Here is a 19572-nt window from a genome sequence, read left to right as displayed (position 1 = left end):
TTCAGCTCTTTATCTTAAGAGTCAAATAGACCAGAATGTATAGAATTTGGGCCAAAGGCCAAGCGCTTGGACCTATGAGGTCATTCAGCGCTGAAACTCAAATTGAAGTAAAAAGGTCTGAAAGGTGCAACAGGAGAAAACCTGGCAGTTGCACTATGAATCAGTTGCTAGAAGGTGGAAAGTTATAAGAAAGAAGAGGATTATGAACGGAGGTACTGTAAAAGGAATGAAAGGAGTTGCAGCTAGGGGCCGAAGGGACTGCATAGAACTTTTAAGTAATGCCTGCAGTGCACTACATGAGGTGCACTGACGGCACTATCCCCCCTGCAAGGAACGCCTTCTTAGACCACCAATGCAAAAAACATTCTCCCAAAATGCAGGAATTGTCTTAAAATATTGGCCTCACCTCTTGCAATGTCCTATCATATTCAATCCATGATTGCATGTTGGGTCCATAAACTAACTAACGGCTGTTCCTGCAATAGTTCAATAGACATCTTGCTCCAGAGATGATGGGTGAGTGTTAACAAGTTCAGCTGTCTAATTGTCATGGCTTGAATCCTAAGGCTTCAGTATTTCTGCTGGCTTTCCATGTTAAATTGTCGTGGGTAACCATGGCTCCTTTTCCAGAACCAGTGGTCCCTGAAGTGTAAACTAAAGCACAACGCTGGTTAACAGCTATTTGTTTCAGTTAGTTCTTTTGCTCTTCCTACAGTTTGTTCGTGCCATAACTCAATGAGATTTTGCCAACTTAAAACAGTTTCATCCTCAGGGATGCCTAAGTTCTGGATGGCAGTTCTTTTGACTCGAATGTTTTTCTTTATTTTTTATAACAGAAACTTGATTTTGTGATTCCACAACAAATATCTAATGCACATTGCACGAGAAACGCTTGTTTATGAAAGTTTAGGTTTGTATTCTCAATGGAACGAATATTCAATTATACGAGTACATTTTTTTCTGAATTATGGGACTGGGTCAAATGGATTATTCATCAAATACATGAGTCAAACCTGTCACCAAATTAACCATGAGATGTTAGTTCAATAAAGCATTCTTTTTGGAGTGAAGATCAACAATTCAACATTAGATTTTTGTTCTTATTAGATTCATCATTCCACAAAAACTGACACTTAAAAATGATAATGGGTTCTAGAGATGGTAAAAAAAACAAACAGGTACATTTGATTGTTCAAGTATTTGCAGCTTGAGCTGCTTTATCAGCATTTTCACTTCCCTTACTGCAATTATTGTTCAGGGAAGCAATATATTTCAACATTTATACATACTACATCTAATTTGTAAAATAATCTAATTTGTTGAATGAGGGGACTTGTGGGAGAACAATTTGGAAGGCCTAAGAAATTCACAACTCTAAGAAATTCTTGTGTATACTGAAGCACTGCTAAAAATGTCTTGTTTGGCACAGGTAAAATAAGGATTTTATTCATTGTATGAATGCCTATGATGTGTAGCAAGTTTGGTCAAACAATTTTTTCAAGATGTCATTCAAGATAATTACTACTGTTCTGCTATACCATGGATAGTAATTACATAAAAGGAAAACCATTATGCAATTAAATTGTCGTGACAATCACATGGGGAACAAATTGCACAAGACTTTCCTTCCCTATGTTGAACAGAACAGAGTGTACTATTTAACCAACCAGCATTAGAAGTTGACATTGCTTTTATTATTTGAAAAAATAGAACCCAATACTACCATGTAAGAATTTATCAAGAGGACTATGATTAACCAGTCAGGCACAGAATAAAAACACGCTGCAACAATATTCAGAGTGAAAGTTGTAATATGTTTTGCAGGGAAAGAATGGAACCTTGGAACTAGGAAAATATTAAGTTTGTGAGCAAGACTGCACTTTGTGTCTTATTCTAGTAAGATACCATATTGAGTAAGTAATGTAAATTAAAACTTAGGATATGAGAAGATTTCAGGTTTCAGGCATTATTATTAAGCTTATCGAACAGAACAGGTAGTGTACAAGCTCTTTCATTAGGTGCAACATCTGATGAGATGCTGATAACAAATATATTGGCTATAGTCATATTTCTTAATGTGCTAGAAATTCAAATCATCATAAAATGAATTTTTTTTACAAGTAAAAATTAATTCTCTACAATTAAGTGCACAATAAAATCCAATTTTAATTTGCATCAAGCTCTGAGTTACTGTTTAAATCTAACACTGAATTTGAGTCAATATCCTTATACTTAACACAACAGTGAAGCTGTGGACACTTTTGTACAAGAAGAGCTTCAAATTTTCCTCACAAAAAATTCATTCACCAAGATGTAGTGTATCGATAAAATTTTTGATCACGCAAGTCAAAAATGAACATTAGATACAAATTTTGAAAAATATTTGGCTGCTTGCACATTATGAAATACAACTCAATGTATATGTTTCCCAATAACCCTGTAATTTTCAGGACCTTGGGCTGTAAAGAAAACAATAAATTAGCTTGAAACATTTTAGTGACAAACCACCTTTATAAAAGATTGTCAATTTTGATTCATACACGAAGGAGGGAGAAGACTAATCAAAATATAACAAACCTATTCAATAATATTCCTTATCTCCCATGAGAGCTATTCTACAGTAGGTATAGTACATTTTATATCACAGCTCATCCAAATGATACTGAGAAAGTGAAAAATCCTTGTGTACCACACTGAAATTCCATTTACTGTACCATCATTAAAAAGGCTACTTTAGAGACTACTGGTTCTTAGCTTCAACTATCAATGCAGCCTTTTATAGATGTTTTTTAAATTTAATTACTTTTCTGTTGATTTTAATTTAGTATTCAGTTAAAATGTATAGTCCCTTGATTAAAACTTAAGCAATCCTCTAATTTTTCTTGGTATAACATTCGAATATTTTGTAAAATGGATGTGTTGTTTGAAAGCACTTTTGTGAAAAAACACTTTCTATCTTATACTGTGCTTTTATGTTATGAGTGTGCATTACTTATACAATTATATTAAAATGTGAATACACTGTAATTCCCAAAAGTAGCAAATACACACGTTATTCTGATAAAATAAAAAAAATAACCTTAGTTGTTTCAATGCGAGCAAATTTAGATGCAATCAAATTGCCAAGACCTACAGTTTGTTCATAACTGTAGATAAGAACAAACTACAAATTCTCATTATTCAAACTTGTACATTTGTTACTATGAAAGGTTCCTCTGACAGTTTCTGCTTGTTCAAGAACCAAAAATGTCAATTTCCAAAGGACCTGCAGTCAAACAACTCTCTTCTGGAAATGTGGATTTGAAGGATACAAAGCATGACCTACAATTTACGCTACTAACCAGGTAGGCTATGTAAAGGTAAAGGGATAATTAAACTCCAAACATATGAGAAATACTTCACCCAACAAAAATTTCCAAACTTCAGGCTCATCTGTAAAAAAAAAAAAAAAAAAAAAAAGAGGAACAAAAGCAAAACATGTAGCATATTCATTGCCAATGGGTAGTCAGCATTTTTGTCAAGGCTTAATTTACATAAAAATGCTTATGTTAAAATATGAGCACCTATGGTCTTTAGGTAACAATTGATCTACAGCAAGAAGAGCACCATACAATGCTATTCCTTATAATTTCAAACAATACTTCACGTAACTGATATCAGTCTCTTAGTTGCAGTAACTAAAAATTTTATAATCTTCAAGACAAAAGATGCCAAACTATAACTTCTTTATGCAAATGTGAAAAATTTGTTTTATTGGCTGAAAACTTCCTGTTAGCTCCCACCATAACTACAGTTTATTCTACATACAGAAACACTATTTTTTCAAGATTACCCAGAGACAAAGCATTCATTACAAGAAATAAGTTTTCTTTAATCTTTGAAGCTTTAATTATGTCCTTGTTAATTCCCTTGTAGTCATGCTTCCATACTTTAGTCCACTTGCTATTTTCCCATACCTTTACATTGTGTCTGTTCTTTTACAAGTCAGACACTGTAAAGATACAATCAAACAGTAAATCAATATAATTTTGGTGCATCACATGAATGGTAAACAAATTCATCCATACACAAAATACCCAAATGTGGAACTTACAATGTTATAAAAAAAATTTAGGACACTTTCATGTATAATCACAAGCACATGGCTGACTTTCAAAAATAAAATCTTCCTTCTATTATACAAAATACTCTTTCCATGCTTTCTACAAAGAAATATATAACATACTCAATGCTATATAAATCATTATTTAAATCAATGTTTTTGTTATCTACAAAATAAAAGGATCAGCCATGACTAGTAATTCACTATAAAGGCACAACATACATGACTTTACTTTCCATTTTGCAACCAATTGGCTGACAGAGCAGTGTTACATAAAACCATTCATACAGTAATAGAAACCTATCGATACATTCTAGGCCCAGCAGTATTGTAAAGAAATAAGCTCATGGGATGAAACTGTCTTTCATTTCTAATCCAAAAAACCTGCAATTCCCTTCTCTCCTAAATAGAAAAAAATAAGTAAACAAACTGCCTGGAGCTGGAAAGAGCCGTACATTTGTGCCATTTTTACTGAAAACAGCTCAGATCTGCCACATCAGCAGAAACAAAGCTGCAGGGTCTGAATGTAATTACAGTAATCACAGAAATGTCAAATTCATATAAAAACACCAAGTTTGCAATACAGTATCTAACTTAAAATTAAGTTGTATTAAAAATCTGAAATCCTCTTCTGAAGGCTCTCTGGGATGCTTGATCAAGAACAAGCATTTACATAGAAACTTATTATTCCTGTTTGCAGTCATTTTCCTCACCTCATGAACTCTCATATTCACGAAGCATCTGGCACACAGGACACTGAATCACAGATACTGAATATCAGCATCATGTGTATACAAACTATTGACAACAAACACTAAATACATGAATACTAATTCACCGTGGCAGGTGACACATGTCACAGTTCTCACTTGCTGTCTGATTAATAAAGGTGCAATGCTGACAAGTCCAAGAAGCTGACGATGCAGAAGGTTCTGCTGTGGCTCCTCTACCAGTGACATCTATGCTACTGCCTGCAACAGCTCCTCCACCCCCTGAAGCCATGACCAACTGCTCTACAGTGGCCCAATGCTCTGATCGTTTCCAGTCAAGAGCAGCCTTACGATCTTTCTTTTTAATAGCTTCAAGTAGAGGTCCAATATATTCCTATAAAACACGAAAAGAACATTAAGACAAAAACAAAAAATTCCAGTGCATTAACAAATCAATTCCAACTATATAATAGACAATTTTATCACAAACTGTAATTACAAGGATAGGGAAATTTTTACGCACCGGAACGCTATCCAGTATTTATAACATTACTCCAGTTGGTGCCTGATCATTAGTATCATTAAATACAGCTGACCCTCCAAATTTGAGGAATATGAGACTTTCAAAATTACATAGAATATTTCCAGGTTTTACAGCCATTTGTAAAAGCCCTCAGGAAACAAATGAAGTTTAGATATACAATATACATGCTACAAAAAAAATTCTAGACCATAAAAAAAAAATACAGGGACAGCTCATCAACCGATCCTCTGCCTGCTGGGAGATGCTACCTGCCCTACTAGGGGAGCTGGACAAGCTACACAACTTGACTTGTTGAGTAGCCATCACAAGACCCAAGGAAAAGGTGTCCAAGGACCTATGGGCAAAATCCTGTAGGTAGAGAGGTGAATGTGGGGTATTGCAACTACACTCCTACCTTCAGTACCTGATGAACCAACACGTTCTTTCTGAGTGCAAGTGACAGACCAATGCCTCTGACCTTGTGAACTCTGGCCTGGAACGTACTGTCATCCACTTTGCCCGGCGTAGAGTACGCCCGTTTGATTGTCTCATGAAGCCAGAAAGAAATGGTGTTCTTGGACACCTCTTTCTTGGTTGAACCGGTACTAACGAAGAGTCATCAACACCGAGGCCTAAGCTCCCAAGTCCTCTTAAGGTAGTACCGCAGCACTCTAACCGGACACAGCAGCATTTTGTTTGGATCATTACAGTACCAACAAAGTCCTCTAATGAGGGGATCGAGAAGGACTCAAATCTGGCGTCAGGGACCGAGGATTCTGAGTCTTTGCTACGAATTCTGGGACAAATTTGAGTGAGACAGATCCCCATCCCCATCCCCTCGAGTGCTTAACGTTAAAAAAAGGGGCATGTAGTTCGGCTACTCTCTTCGCCAATGCCAGGGCAAGCAAGAAGAGTCTTGAGTGTCAGATCACTGTATGGTACACAAGTCAGGCTCCGAAGAACGAGTCGCAACCCACTCATGGGGCCTGAGTTCCTTGGGAGGGCAAGACTTTTCAAAGCTTCTCATCAGCATAGAGATCTCCCATGATGAGAGTTCAACACCTTTCAGGTGCAGGACTAGGCCCAGGGTGGCCCTGTAGCCCTTAACAGCTGAGACGGAGAGAAGCTTCTCTCAGCAAAGGAAGACAAGAAAGTCTGCTACCTGCTGAACATTAGTTCCGACTGGAGAGATACCCTTCTATGACACCAACCACAGAAGACAACCCATTACCCCCGGTAGACAGCTGCACGGGACTTGCAAAGGTATCTAGACATCTCTGTCGCTGCAATGAGAAAAGCCTCTCGCTCGCAAGGGATTCTGGATATTATCGCCTCCAGCCATGAGATGGGGACTCTACGGACTGGTGGAACCTCTCAATGTGCGGCTGGCAAAGGAGGTTGTGCCATGAAGGAATCTCTCTTGGTGCCTCGGATAGCAGGTCCGGGTACCATTCAGCATGTGGCCACTTGGGAGCCACCAGGGTCACTTTGAGATTCGGGGTGATCATTACCCTGTTGATCACCAGATGAATCAGAACACAGGAAAATCGTATGCTTCGAGATTGTCCCAAGGGTGCTGAAAGGCGTCTTTTGCTACTGTCCATAGGTCCAACACTGGCAACTTCCTGTTTGTGCCAGGTTGAAAAAAAAGTCTATCATTGGTCGTCCCCAAAGGTCAAACAATCTTTCCACTCTGTCCCTATCACTTGACCTTGGTGACTGAGTTTGTCTGCCACTACGTTCCTCTTGCCTGGAATGTATCTGGCTGACAACTCCACCGAGTGTGCTACTGTTCATGCATCGTCAACTTGTGAAGCTGAAGGGATACCAATCCCCACCCCCGCTTGCTGATGTATGCCACTACTGTGGTGTTGTCGCTCATTAGCATCACAGTGCCCCATCACTTGATCCTGAAACTTTTGGAGGGCCAGGAAGGCTGCCTAGAATTCTAGGATACTGATGTGGAGGTGTTTGTTGTTCTGCTCCCACATCCTGGAAGCTAGCAACTCTTCCAGGTGTGCGCCCCATCCATGGGTCAATGCATCCCAGAACAGAAGCATCTAAGGAGGGGGGTGTGTAGTGACACTCCCAATGGAAGGTTCCTGTCGTCCACCCACCAGGCTAAGTCCTGTCTCACTTCCCTCAAGAAAGGAATAGGAAGGTTTGGGGAAGTCCTTGCCTGAGACCAGAACTTCATTCTCCACTGAAGGAAACGAAGGTGAAGCCACCCATGAGGGACCAGCTTCTCTAAGGATGACAGGTTACCAAGAGCAACTTGCCACTGCCGAGCTGTTTGTTCCTGCAAAGACAGGAACGATTGCGCTACCTCCCTTAACTTGCTGATACACGAGTCTGAGGGAAGGACTCTCACTGCTGCCATATCTATCAGCATACCCAGGTACTTTATCCTCTGCTTGGATATGAGATCGGACTTCTCGAAGTTTATTACAACTCCCAAGCTAAGACAAAACTTGAGAAGTCGATCACGCCCTGGGGCAACTGCGAACGAGAGCTCACCAGGACTAGCTGTCGAGATACCTCAGAAAACGTATCGCGTGCAAATGGGCCCAAGTTGAAACCAGGGTGAACATTTGAGTCAACACCTGGGGAGCAGTTGAGAGCCTGAAACAGGTGCCCTCAACTGGTACACAGTCTCCCCAAGGTACTTGCGTGAGGACTGATGGATTAGTATTTGGAAATACACATACTTCAGGTCCACCATAAGCATGAAGTTGGACTCCCTGGTGGCTATGAGCACTACATGTGTCGTTTTCATCGTGAACCGAATCTGGTGAACAAATTGGTTCAAGGGAGAGAGGTCTATAACCAGTCTCCAACCCTTTGTTGCTTTCTCGAAGAGAAAGAGACAGCTGTAAAAGCCCCGAGACTGATATGTCATGACTTCCACAGTGCCTTTCTTCAGCATTGCTTTCGCCTCCCCCTGCAGGGTGAGAACCTTCAGTGAGCCAGGAAGGTAGGTTTGGATATGGACCAGATGGCTGGTGAGGGGTGGCAGAGACTTGAAGGGAAGTAAATATCCTTCCTGAAGGACATTCACTACCCATGTCTGCTGTGTATCGCTGGCATGTTGCCCAGTGGCTTGACAGGCACCCCCAACCATTGGCAACATGCGGGGAGGAACGCTGCTCCTAGCATCCTCCTCCCTTCTTACCCTTGCACCCTCTCTCAGCCTGAGAAGAGGGCTGAAAGGGGTGCTGTTGCACACCCTTCCTAGCGAGGGCAGAAGAAAGCTGCGTATTTCTACGGGGTTCTCTTTGAAGTCGGGGACTTCTTAGGACCTGCAGAGAAAGTGCCAGCCTGACCTGAAGGTCGGGCTGCATTGGCACGCCAAGACCTGGAAGTCTTTGCTACTGCCTGGTGGACAAGACAGTTGTTGTTATCAGCCCTCCGTCTGTCTACTGCAGCATCTACTTATTCCCTAGGGAAGGAAGAAGCAGAAACCAGCAAAGGTCCATTTCTCAAGGCCTAAGCCAACTCAGGACCAATGAACTTGGAGATTCGAGTCAGGACTGCATCCCTCATCTTCAACACCAAATTTGCCCACAGGTTTCCTGTCTGATAGGCTAGGTAGGAAATGGCCCTACCTCCAGATCGCATAAGCCTCTTGAAAGTAGCTTCCTTGAACCTGTAGAAGACGAGGAAGTGATCTTGGGCAGAGTGTCAATTGATCCAGCCAGGAGCCTGCCTGGAATGCTGCCATGGCAGTCAATTCCAGTGCCATTGACTCCTGCTGTGACAGGGAGACTCCCTCTGCACACAGCTGGTCAAGCGACAGACTAGATGAATCAGGTCCATGTCAACCTGTTTGATTGGCAGTGGCCTCTCCAAGGGCATATAAAAACGCTTTTGAAGAGGGAGAGGAGGGGGAAGTATCTTGTATGAGAGGCTAGAACAAAGTGATTTCTGTCTAGGTACCAGAGAGAGAACTCACCTGGCCTAGAAATTCTTTGGCAAGGTCAGACCATGGCAGGCCCAACGAAGTTTTGGGCTTTGGGTTCCTTGTGCAGTCCCCAGAAAGCTTTGAGGGCAGAAGGACGATCCATGGGAGTGGCCGTGGTCCCTTCCCCAAGATCGTTATACTGATGAATCAGCTTCACAATTTCAGCATAGGTCCTCTGTAGTTCGCGGGTTTCCATGTCCTGAGGAAAAGGACCCTTAAACCCATCTAGGTCATGGTCCTCCTAGGCTACTCTCTTGGCAGGAGAGAGACCCTTATCGGAACCCCGATCCCCTCTGCACCACTCAAGCACACGACCGTTCCAATCCTAGGACTGAACTGGGGGCATAAGCTCTCGTGGGTGAGCTGGGATGGGAAGGGGAACATTCCCAGTCTCCAGTCCTAGGCCTGTCTGACACGCGTCTCCCGATATAACCCCAGGGGTTTGAGAGGACAGACCTGCTGGAGGCCAAAGCCCCAACCGGAGAAGAAGGCTGTGAGTGGTCATCAACACAAGGTAATGACAGAGCGGACCTGTTCACGCAAACGTGCACGGGGGATGTCCCAGGGAATGGACCAGTTCTCGTGACCTTGCACATCCATGTGGACGTGAACAGGGGTTATCCTGAAGACGTGCTACAGTCTTCTTCAAGGCCATGGCCTCTACAAGCAAAGAAGACTGTATGGGGAACCTCCTCATTTCCCCAGGTGAGCGGACCCGTGGGCCAGCTTCAACTTTTTGTGACCCTGGCACTGTTTCCTTGCAGGAACATGCAAGGGGTGGTGCAGTGCCTGCACGCTGTGGGGTCACTCTCTCTCGCTGGGACGTGGACCGCTGTGGACCGTGAGGACTCATGGTTTCATGGGATATGGGACCCCATGCAGTGGTAGTAGAACCTTTACCAGTCCATGAAGAGGACTCTCCAGAACTGGTATTGGTGACACTGGGTTTCGAAGAAACCTGTGTAACTTTGGTGATGTGGGTCTCTGTGGAGACCTGTGTACATGCAGCACCCATGGCATGGGGGTCTGTGGAGCCCCGTGCAACAGTTGCAGAGGTGGAAGGTTCTTTACTGTCCTTAGAAGGTGACTTTTGGTGACCAGTGTTGTGACACGGGTGTCCGTGGAGGCCTGTGAACCTGTTTTTCCCACGTCACAGGGGTCCAGAGAACTTCATAGCACAGTTCCTGTGTCTGTGGACATGGGAGAGCAATTGAGAGATCCCTGTGCCTCTTCCACGGAAGAAGGCTGACCGTGTGAAAGCCTATGGGCCTTCTTATGGTAGGGAGAAGCGACCTTGTTTGTCCTCCAGTCTCTCTGCATAACGGGACCTTTGGAAGGGGAGGAGGTCCTGGAACACGGCAAAGAAGACAATGAAGATGATCAGTGAGGTCTCTTCTTCAACGACTTCTTACTGTCACATTGATATTTCTCCAACAAGGCTTGAAGGAGGACATCCCCTTGAGAAGGAGGATATCTGAGGGAGCATGGAGGTTGATGGGATCAAGGCACAATGCAAGACCGTAGGGGCCATGTTCCAAGTTGACATCGTAATCGTGGTTACAGTCACGGTTACAGAAGTAGCAGTCGCTGGAGTAGTCATGGCGGCACTGAGGTGGGAAATTAACCCCCGGAACCGAAGGCTCCCCCGAGAGACCTAGGGAGGGACAAAGCTCCTAAGTTACCCTAATGTACATTGGATCTCCCCAAAACCTGAAAAGGTCGGGTAGTCAAGGCTGTATCCCTTCACTTTGAGGGGGATTCCCCCACCCCCCAAAAAGAACAGAGACTGCATGCGTGTCGTCGTCCTAGTCCATCGTCCCCTCCCCCTGCAGACTCTCTACTGATGGAACAATAGATCGCTAAGGAGTAACCTCTCCCTGAAGAGAAGTAGCAACAAGAGGAAGGAACTAGATGGATTGGCAACCTTCAGTGTCATTAGGGGCGTGTAACCCTCCAATGAAGTGCGGGAAGCCTTCCTCTTGTATTTCCTCTTCCGAGCGAATTGCACCCATTGCTCCGAAGGCCAATCACGATACTCATCACATGGGCTACTTTGGTTGCATTCATGCCAGTGGCAGTGAGTGCAGGAAGAGTGGGATCAATTTCAAGGGAGAAGAAGCATTTGCAAGGAACATTCCCTGTGCCTGGGCAATGGTGCATGGCATGGCACAAGGTTTCCCCCACCTTATGCTGTGATGACTCATGGGTTTGCATCTAGCAAAACAAAAGCAAGTCACTTATATCACAAAAATCACACAAAGAATGATCAGAGAGAGAAAAAACCCCAGGATCGTATGAGAAATGAAGAAAACCAGCCAGAGAGCAGAGCAGAACAGGATGTATGCAGCTCACGAAGCGACCAAAGAGTAAGTGAATGCACTGCCGGACAGAAGGGTGGGACTCCCCGACCCTATTGCTGGTAGTTAACTACCCAACAACCTTGTTAAGAATTGAATGGCCGGTTGCCAGCTGTATTGAAGGTATTTCCGTATGTAAAGAACGAGGGTTTGTATTTGTGTTGGAACAACTGATGATTATGCCAAAATACCCAAGAAGCAACTTCAGCAATCTGCACCTGAACTACAGCCATCAACACCCTAACCACAGCCTCTGACATCCAAACCAAAGTTGTCAACAACTGTTTCTTGGCAAGATTATGTTAGCAAGATTATGCTAACATAATCTTGCCACAGACACCAGATTCTGAATGGTTTTGTCTCTATGTGTTTTATACGTGCTAAAAGCCTGTTACTGTAGTTTTGTATTAAATATTCAAATACAATACTTCAAATCTCTAGGCAAGCCCCATCATCAATTGATCCTCCACACATATGCTCTATCTGGTGAGTATCAGAACTACTACAAAGCAGACTTTCCCATTGGTACTGAGATGGCTGAAAAACTAAACGAAAAGTTCCATTATGCCAAAATTTTATTATCTGACCATTTACTTACAAGCAAAAATTTATAAATAATAAATATTGAATACATCAAAACTGTGTTTTATTGTTCTACAGCATTTGGCACTACAGGAAACAAATACAGTCAGGCCTATACTAGATATCCATGCCTCAGACATCGAACCACTTTTCTCAGGCTACTCAATAAACTTTTCACACACAAACCCACTTTTTCCTTATAAGTATGCCTTAGTTTTACCAGACCACTGAGCTGATTAACAGGTCTCCTAGGGCTGGCCCAAAGGATTAGACTTATTTAACGTGGCTAAGAACCAATTGGTTACTTAGCAACGGGACCTACAGCTTATTGTGGAATCCGAACCAAATTTTCCTTATAGACCAACTATGTAAGCACAGCATAAGCTAAGCAAATTGTAAGGTTAGGCTATAGTTTTGAGGTAGCCTAGCACAGGCTCATTAAAAACTACTGTATTTCATTAACTACACAACAAGAAATATTAAGTCAATTAACCCTTAAACGCCGAGCCTCTATTTACAAAAGTGTCTGCCGTATGCAGGCGGGGTTTAGGAGTGTGCCGAAGCGGAAAGAAAGTTTTTTTTCAAAACACCACAGCACGCTTAGTTTTTAAAATTAAGAGTTCATTTTTGGCTCCTTTTTTTCTCATTCCCTGAAGTTTAGTATGCAACCACCAGAAATTATAAAAAAAATATCATATATAAATATTGGAATATATGACAGTGCGAAAAAAAATTTCATATATAATTGTATACAAATCGCGCTGTGAGCAAAACGGTTAAAGCTAATGAGCTACTTTTTTTTTCACTGTATTATACACTAAATTGCGATGATTTTGGTATATAACAAACTGTAAAACAATCAAAGCAACACAGAGAAAATATTATAACAAAATGATGCATGAATTCGTAATGCGAGGACGTAAAAAAGTTTTTTTTTTTTAAATTCACCATAAATCGAAATATTGTGGTAGAGACTTCCCATTTGTTGCAAAATGAAGGTAAATGATTGAATATTACTAGAATGTAAGAGTTTTAGCTTACAATTGCATTTTTCGACCATTTCGGTCGAGTTAAAGTTGACCGAAGGTTGAAATTTTGGCACTTACCGTGATTCATATGAAAATATTTCAAAACTGATGAAAGCTACAACCATGAATTATTTTTTGTTGTATTCTACATGAAATTGCGGACATTTTCATATACAAAACGTTATGTAACGGCTAATATAAAACTGTGCAAAAATTACGACAAAATGACTAAAGAATTTCTGAGATTTTCAGCAGAGTTACCGCGCGCGGACGTAAGGAAAAAGTTTTTTCAAAAATTCACCATAAATCGAAATACTGTGCTAGAGACTTCTCGTTTGTTGCAAAATGAAGGTAAATGATTGAATATTACTAGAATGTAAGAGTTTTAGCTTACAATTGCATTTTTCGACCATTTCAGTTGAGTCAAAGTTAACCGAAGGTTGAAATTTTGGCACATCGTGATTTATATGAAAATATGTCAAAATTGATAAAAGCTACAACCATGAGTTATTTTTTGTTGTATTCTACATGAAATTGTGCACATTTTCATATATAAAACTTTATGTAAAGGCTAACAGAAAACGGTTTAAAAATTACGACAGAGTGACTAAAGAATTTCTGAGATTTTCAGCAGAGTTAGCTGATGCTTTCTTTTGGGATAAGAAAGAAATTCGCGCATGCGCAGCTGGGTCACGCTTGTAAACAAAACAACAGCATGATCCGTGAACTCCCAGCATCCCTCAAGGCGCGACTTAAAATTTTTCGTAAACGAGGCCTATAAGTATTTTTCTGCGAATATTAAAAAAAAAACTTTTGTAGTCAATGTATTTTATGTCCACTTGGCACCCGACAGACAACTTTTGTCGACGTAAAATACGTCCAGTCGGCGTTAAAGGGTTAAGAAGTTGGGTTAGATGAAGTATCAGTAGGATATGGTAGTTGGAAGCCATGTTAGTTAGTTAGTTATAAATGATTTGTTTAACCAGACCTCTGAACTCTTTTAAGGTTCTTCTCGGGCTGGGAAAAGAATGGGGAAAGAGTACATAAAAAAATTAAGTAGTTAACTAAATAAATAAATAATAAAAAGGGGGAATTAGAAAAAAACAATCGAGAAAAAGAAAAATGAGAAAAAAAGGGGGAAGATTATATTTTACTTATCAATTTAATTTTGTTTAGGAAGAGAATGATATTATTAATTGAAAAGTTATTACCTTCTGCCATAAACAAATTATCTGAAACTTCACTTCCATATATGAGACCTGGAGGTCTACTTAACTTTTTTTTTGTGAAAAAAATGTTGGCATTGTAAGGTCCAGAGCTGTTGCTGGGATCCTCAGCGCATCCTCGCTTCAAAACAAAAAGCTACACAGCACACTGAGAGCCCTCTACATAATGCACAGAGACTCTCAGGAACACAGATTCAGCGTCCCTGATTCAAGCACTCTTTTCTGCATTTTTCAGAAGATACTTTATGTCCTTGTCAGAACTGTAATTATAGTAACACCCCGAACTTGCGCAATTCGAGTTGCGCAAATTCACAGACGCGCAAACCTTTCACTGGAACCTAACTGTTTGTCATACACAAGTTTTCACAGACAAGCGAACATTTGCGAATACTGAGAAACCCTGCAGAAGTGTTTATGTTTAATTTTTATGTAATTTATAAGTTTTCAAGCTTTAATTTGTACATTAAATAAGATTAAATAATAAAAGTAATAATTTCTCTCTCTCTCTTTTACTGAGATGAGAGAATTTTTATGGTATGTGTATACGTTTATTTGTTTTGTATGATAAATAATTTTTTTTACCTAATAATAAGTACTAATTTTCAAGTTTTTAAGATTAAGAATTCATTTTTGGCTCCTTTTTTTTTGTCATTGCCTGAAGTTTAGTATGCAACCATCAGAAATGAAAAAAAATATCATTATCATATATAAATATTGAAATATATGACAGCGCAAAAAAAAAATTTTCATATATAATTTTATACAAATCGTGCTGTGAGCAAAACGGTTAAAGCTAATGGGTTATTTTTTTTTCTTTGTATTGTACACTAAATTGCGATGATTTTGGTATATAACAAATTGTAAAACGATCAAAGCAACACAGAGAAAATATTATCACAAAATGATGCATGAATTGTGAACGCATGGGCGTAAAAAATGTTTTTCAAAAATTCACCATAAATCGAAATATTGTGCTAGAGACTTCCTGTTTGTAGAAAAATGGAGCTAATTGATTGAATATTACTAGACTGTAAGTGTTTTAGCTTACAATTGCAGTTTTCGACCATTTCGGTCGAGTTAAAGTTGACCAAAGGTCAAATTTTTTCTATTTATCGTGATTTATATGAAAATATTTCAAAACTGATAAAAGCTACAACCATGAGTTATTTTCTGTTGTATTCTACATGAAATTGTGCACATTTTCATATATAAAAGTTTATGTAACGACTAATATAAAACGGTGCAAACATTACGACAAAGTGACAAAAGAATTTCTGAGATGTTTGGCTGAGTTACCGCGCGGACATAAGGAAAATGTTTTTTTCAAAAATTCACCATAAATCGAAATATTGTGCTAGAGACTTCCAATTTATTGCAAAATGAAGGTAAATGATTGAATATTACTAGAATGTAAGAGTTTTAGCTTACAATTGCGTTTTTCTACCATTTCGGTCGAGTTACAGTTGACCGAAGGTTGAAATTTTGGCAGTTATCGTGATTTATGTGAAAATATTTCAAAACTGATAAAAGCTACAACCATGAGTTATTTTCTGTTGTATTCTACATGAAATTGCGCACATTTTCATATATAAAAGTTGATGTAACGACTAATGTAAAACGATGCAAACATTACGACAGAGTGACTAAAGAATTGCTGAGATGTTCGGCCGAGTTACCGCGCGCAGACATAAGGAAAAAGTTTTTTTTTTCAGAAATTCACCATAAATCGAAATATTGTGCTAGAGACTTCCAGTTTGTTGCAAAATGAAGGTACATGATTGAATATTACTAAAATGTAAGAGTTTTAGCTTATAATTACGTTTTTTTACCATTTCGGTCGAGTTAAAGTTGACCGAAGGTTGAAATTTTGGCAGTTATCGTGATTTATATGAAAATATTTCAAAACTGATAAAAGCTACAACCATGAGTTATTTTCTGTTGTATTCTACATGAAATTGCGCACATTTCCATATATAAAATTTTATGTAACGACTAATATAAAATGGTGCAAACATTACGACAACGTGACGAAAGAATTTCTGGCGCGGACGTAAGGAAAAAGTTTTTTTCAAAAATTCACCATAAATCGAAATATTGTGCTAGAGACTTCTAATTTGTTGCAAAATGAAGGTAAATGATTGAATATTACTAGAATGTAATAGTTTTAGCTTACAATTGCGTTTTTTGACCATTTCGGTCGAGTCAAAGTTGACCGAAGGTTGAAATTTTGGCAGTTATCGTGATTTATATGAAAATATTTCCAAACTGATAACAGCTACAACCATGCATTGTATTTTGTTGTATTTTACATGAAATTGCGCACATTTTCATACATAAAACTTTATGTAACGGCTAATATAAAACAGTGCAAAAATTACGACAAAATGACAAAAGAATTTCTGAAATTTTCGGCCGAGTTACCGTGCGGATGTAAGGAAAAAGTTTTTTTTCAAAAATTCACCATAAATCGAAATATTGTGCTAGAGACTTCTCGTTTGTTGCAAAATGAAGGTAAATGATTGAATATTACTAGAATGTAAGAGTTTTAGCTTACAATTGCGTTTTTTTACCATTTCGGTCGAGCCAAAGTTGACCGAAGGTTGAAATTTTTTGCAGTCGACGTACTGTACGTCCACTCGGCACCCAACAGACAATTTTAGTCGACGTATGATACGTCCAGTCAGTGTTTAAGGGTTAATAAGATTAAATAATAATAATAATAACAATATAACTGTAACTACAAAATTCGTATGTGATACATATTTTAAACAGGCAAATATTTTTCCCTCATCTTCTGTAAGAAGCTCAAGGGCAAAAGCTGTCAGACATGTCACTTTAACATGACAAGAAGGGGTTAAGTATACCTTAGTTTTACCAGACCACTGAGCTGATTAACAGCTCTCCTAGGACTGGCCCGAAGGATTAGACTTATTTAACGTGGCTAAGAAACAATTGGTTACTTAGCAATGGGACCTACAGCTTATTGTGGAATCTGAACCACATTATAGCGAGAAATGAATTTCTATCACCAGAAATAAATTCCTCTAACTCTTCATTAGCTGGCCGGAGAGTCCAACTCGGGCCTAGCGAGTGCTAGGCCATAACTCTACCTACTCGCCCAAGGAAGAGCTGACAAGAAGGGGTAGTGTTGCTGGTTAGTGGTCAAAGGTTTCTCTCTCATAGTTAGCACAACATACTTATTACTGTTTCTCTCTATGTCTTTAACTGTACAATAGATAATTTTAAATTGATCTAATTTTACCTGTACCGTTTACAAACTGTAAATGCACCGTTCTACAGCAAAGAAACATAGAGCATTTCAGAACAAAGAGAGACAGAATGAAGAGGTTTTTAAAAATGAGGCTGATAAGACTCCTAAAAATAGACTGGTGGAATGGGGGGAAAGAAATAGCATACTAAAATCTTCACACTCTCCTATATTCTTACGTTAACCATTTATTTCCTTTTTTTTAAGGTAATATATTATGCTAACTTTTAAATGAAATTACAGTAACTTTAATTTTACTTAGAAGTTAGTTTAATACTGAATTTCCATCTTTTGATATCTAATGTAAGAATAACTCTCTCTCTCTCTCTCTCTGTCTCCATAATATAATTCGTAAATAATTCAACTTGACATTTTAAGTAAGGACAATACCTCTCTCTCTCTCTCTCTCTCTCTCTCTCTCTCTCTCGTGCTATTCTCTCAGTCTCTGTAGTAATTGATAAATAATTTCACTCTCTTAAGTAAGGACAACCCTTATATCTCTCTCTCTCTCTCTCTCGTTCATAGTTAGCGCTCACACATTTTTACAACTTATTATTTCTCTGTACATCTTTACCTGTACAGTAGATAGTTTAAATTAAGCTAACTTTTAAATGAAATTACAGTAACTTTGATTTCATTTAAAGTTAGTTTAATACTGAATTTCCATCTTTTGATATCTAACGCAAGAATAACTTCTCTCTGTCTCCCTCTCTCATGTTGTTCTCTCTGTCTCCGTAATAATTCATAAATAATTTAACTTGATATTTCAAGTAAGGACAACAATATCTCTCTCTCTCTCTCTTTCTCATGTTATTCTCTCAGTTTCTGTAATAATTGATAAATAATTTCACTCTTTTAAGTAAGGACAACCCTTATCTCTCTCTCTCTCTCTCTCTTGTTCATAGTGTTAGCCCTCACATGTTTTTACAACTTATTATTTCTGTGTGTGTCTTTACCTGTACAGTAGATAGTTTAAACTGATCTAATTTTAACTCTACCATCTACGAACTGTAAATGAGCTAGCGTGGCAAATATGTTCTAAAACATACGGTAGACATAATAACTAATAGTTGTATTAGTTAAAATAAAAAACTATGTTTGTTCAGGAAAAAGCATTTCAGAACAAAGAGAAAGAGACGTAGAATAAAGAAATTATTAAAAAGAGGTTTAGAAGACTTCTAAAAATAGATCGGTCAGAAGGGGAGAGACAGAAATTCTCTTCCAACTCTCTATTTTTATGTCAACCATTTATTTCTTTTTTAAGGGTAATGTATTAGGCTAACTTTTAAATGAAATTACAGTAACTTTAATTTCATTAAAAGTTAACTTAATAATTTGGGAGCATGATTAGGGTCATAGTGTTTAAACTTTAGAAATAAGCATTTATTAACATTTTTAGAGACCGTGCCAAACTTACGGGAAAATTCACCTTGCGCGAGGGGTTCTGGAACCTAACCTCGCGTAAGTTCAGTGTATGACTATTAATGTATGTAAGATATTGCAAGCTTTCTAACCATAATTGTATACAGTATAAAATTGTTAACCATTCTTCAGGTGTGAGAAAACTCATCTGACTGTATATAGATGTCTCTCTGTTTTCCTCTAATGGATGGCAAATGCTACTTTTCCACTTGCAAGAATTCTTGACCTGTCAGATTTTGTGTTGATAAATTAGAATACCTTGAACCTGCCTCTCATTCGCCACCTTATTGTACTGGTGACCCTGAAGATGACCGGCGCCGCCACCGCCAGCACCAGCCCATCCAGCAACAGTGCTGCAGCAGTAAGCATCAGCCTACCGCCCTTCACAAACCA

General features: G+C 39.2%; 1 protein-coding gene across 2 annotated transcripts in view; it reads right to left on the bottom strand.

Annotated features, from left to right (window-relative positions):
- Positions 1 to 1950: 1950 nt before the first annotated feature.
- Npl4 (nuclear protein localization 4) overlaps positions 1951 to 19572 on the bottom strand; it is a 109012-nt gene continuing 91390 nt past the window's right edge. For both annotated transcript variants that reach the window (XM_067126220.1, XM_067126221.1), the window contains exon 10: positions 1951 to 5206. In XM_067126220.1, coding sequence (XP_066982321.1) covers positions 4937 to 5206 — 270 coding nt within the window. In that variant the 3' untranslated portion in view covers positions 1951 to 4936. The remainder of the gene's footprint in view (positions 5207 to 19572) is intronic.

The sequence above is a fragment of the Macrobrachium rosenbergii genome, chromosome 24 (genome assembly GCF_040412425.1).
Source record: "Macrobrachium rosenbergii isolate ZJJX-2024 chromosome 24, ASM4041242v1, whole genome shotgun sequence".
NCBI classification, from domain to species: domain Eukaryota; kingdom Metazoa; phylum Arthropoda; class Malacostraca; order Decapoda; family Palaemonidae; genus Macrobrachium; species Macrobrachium rosenbergii.
This window is presented reverse-complemented; position numbering and strand designations above follow the sequence as displayed.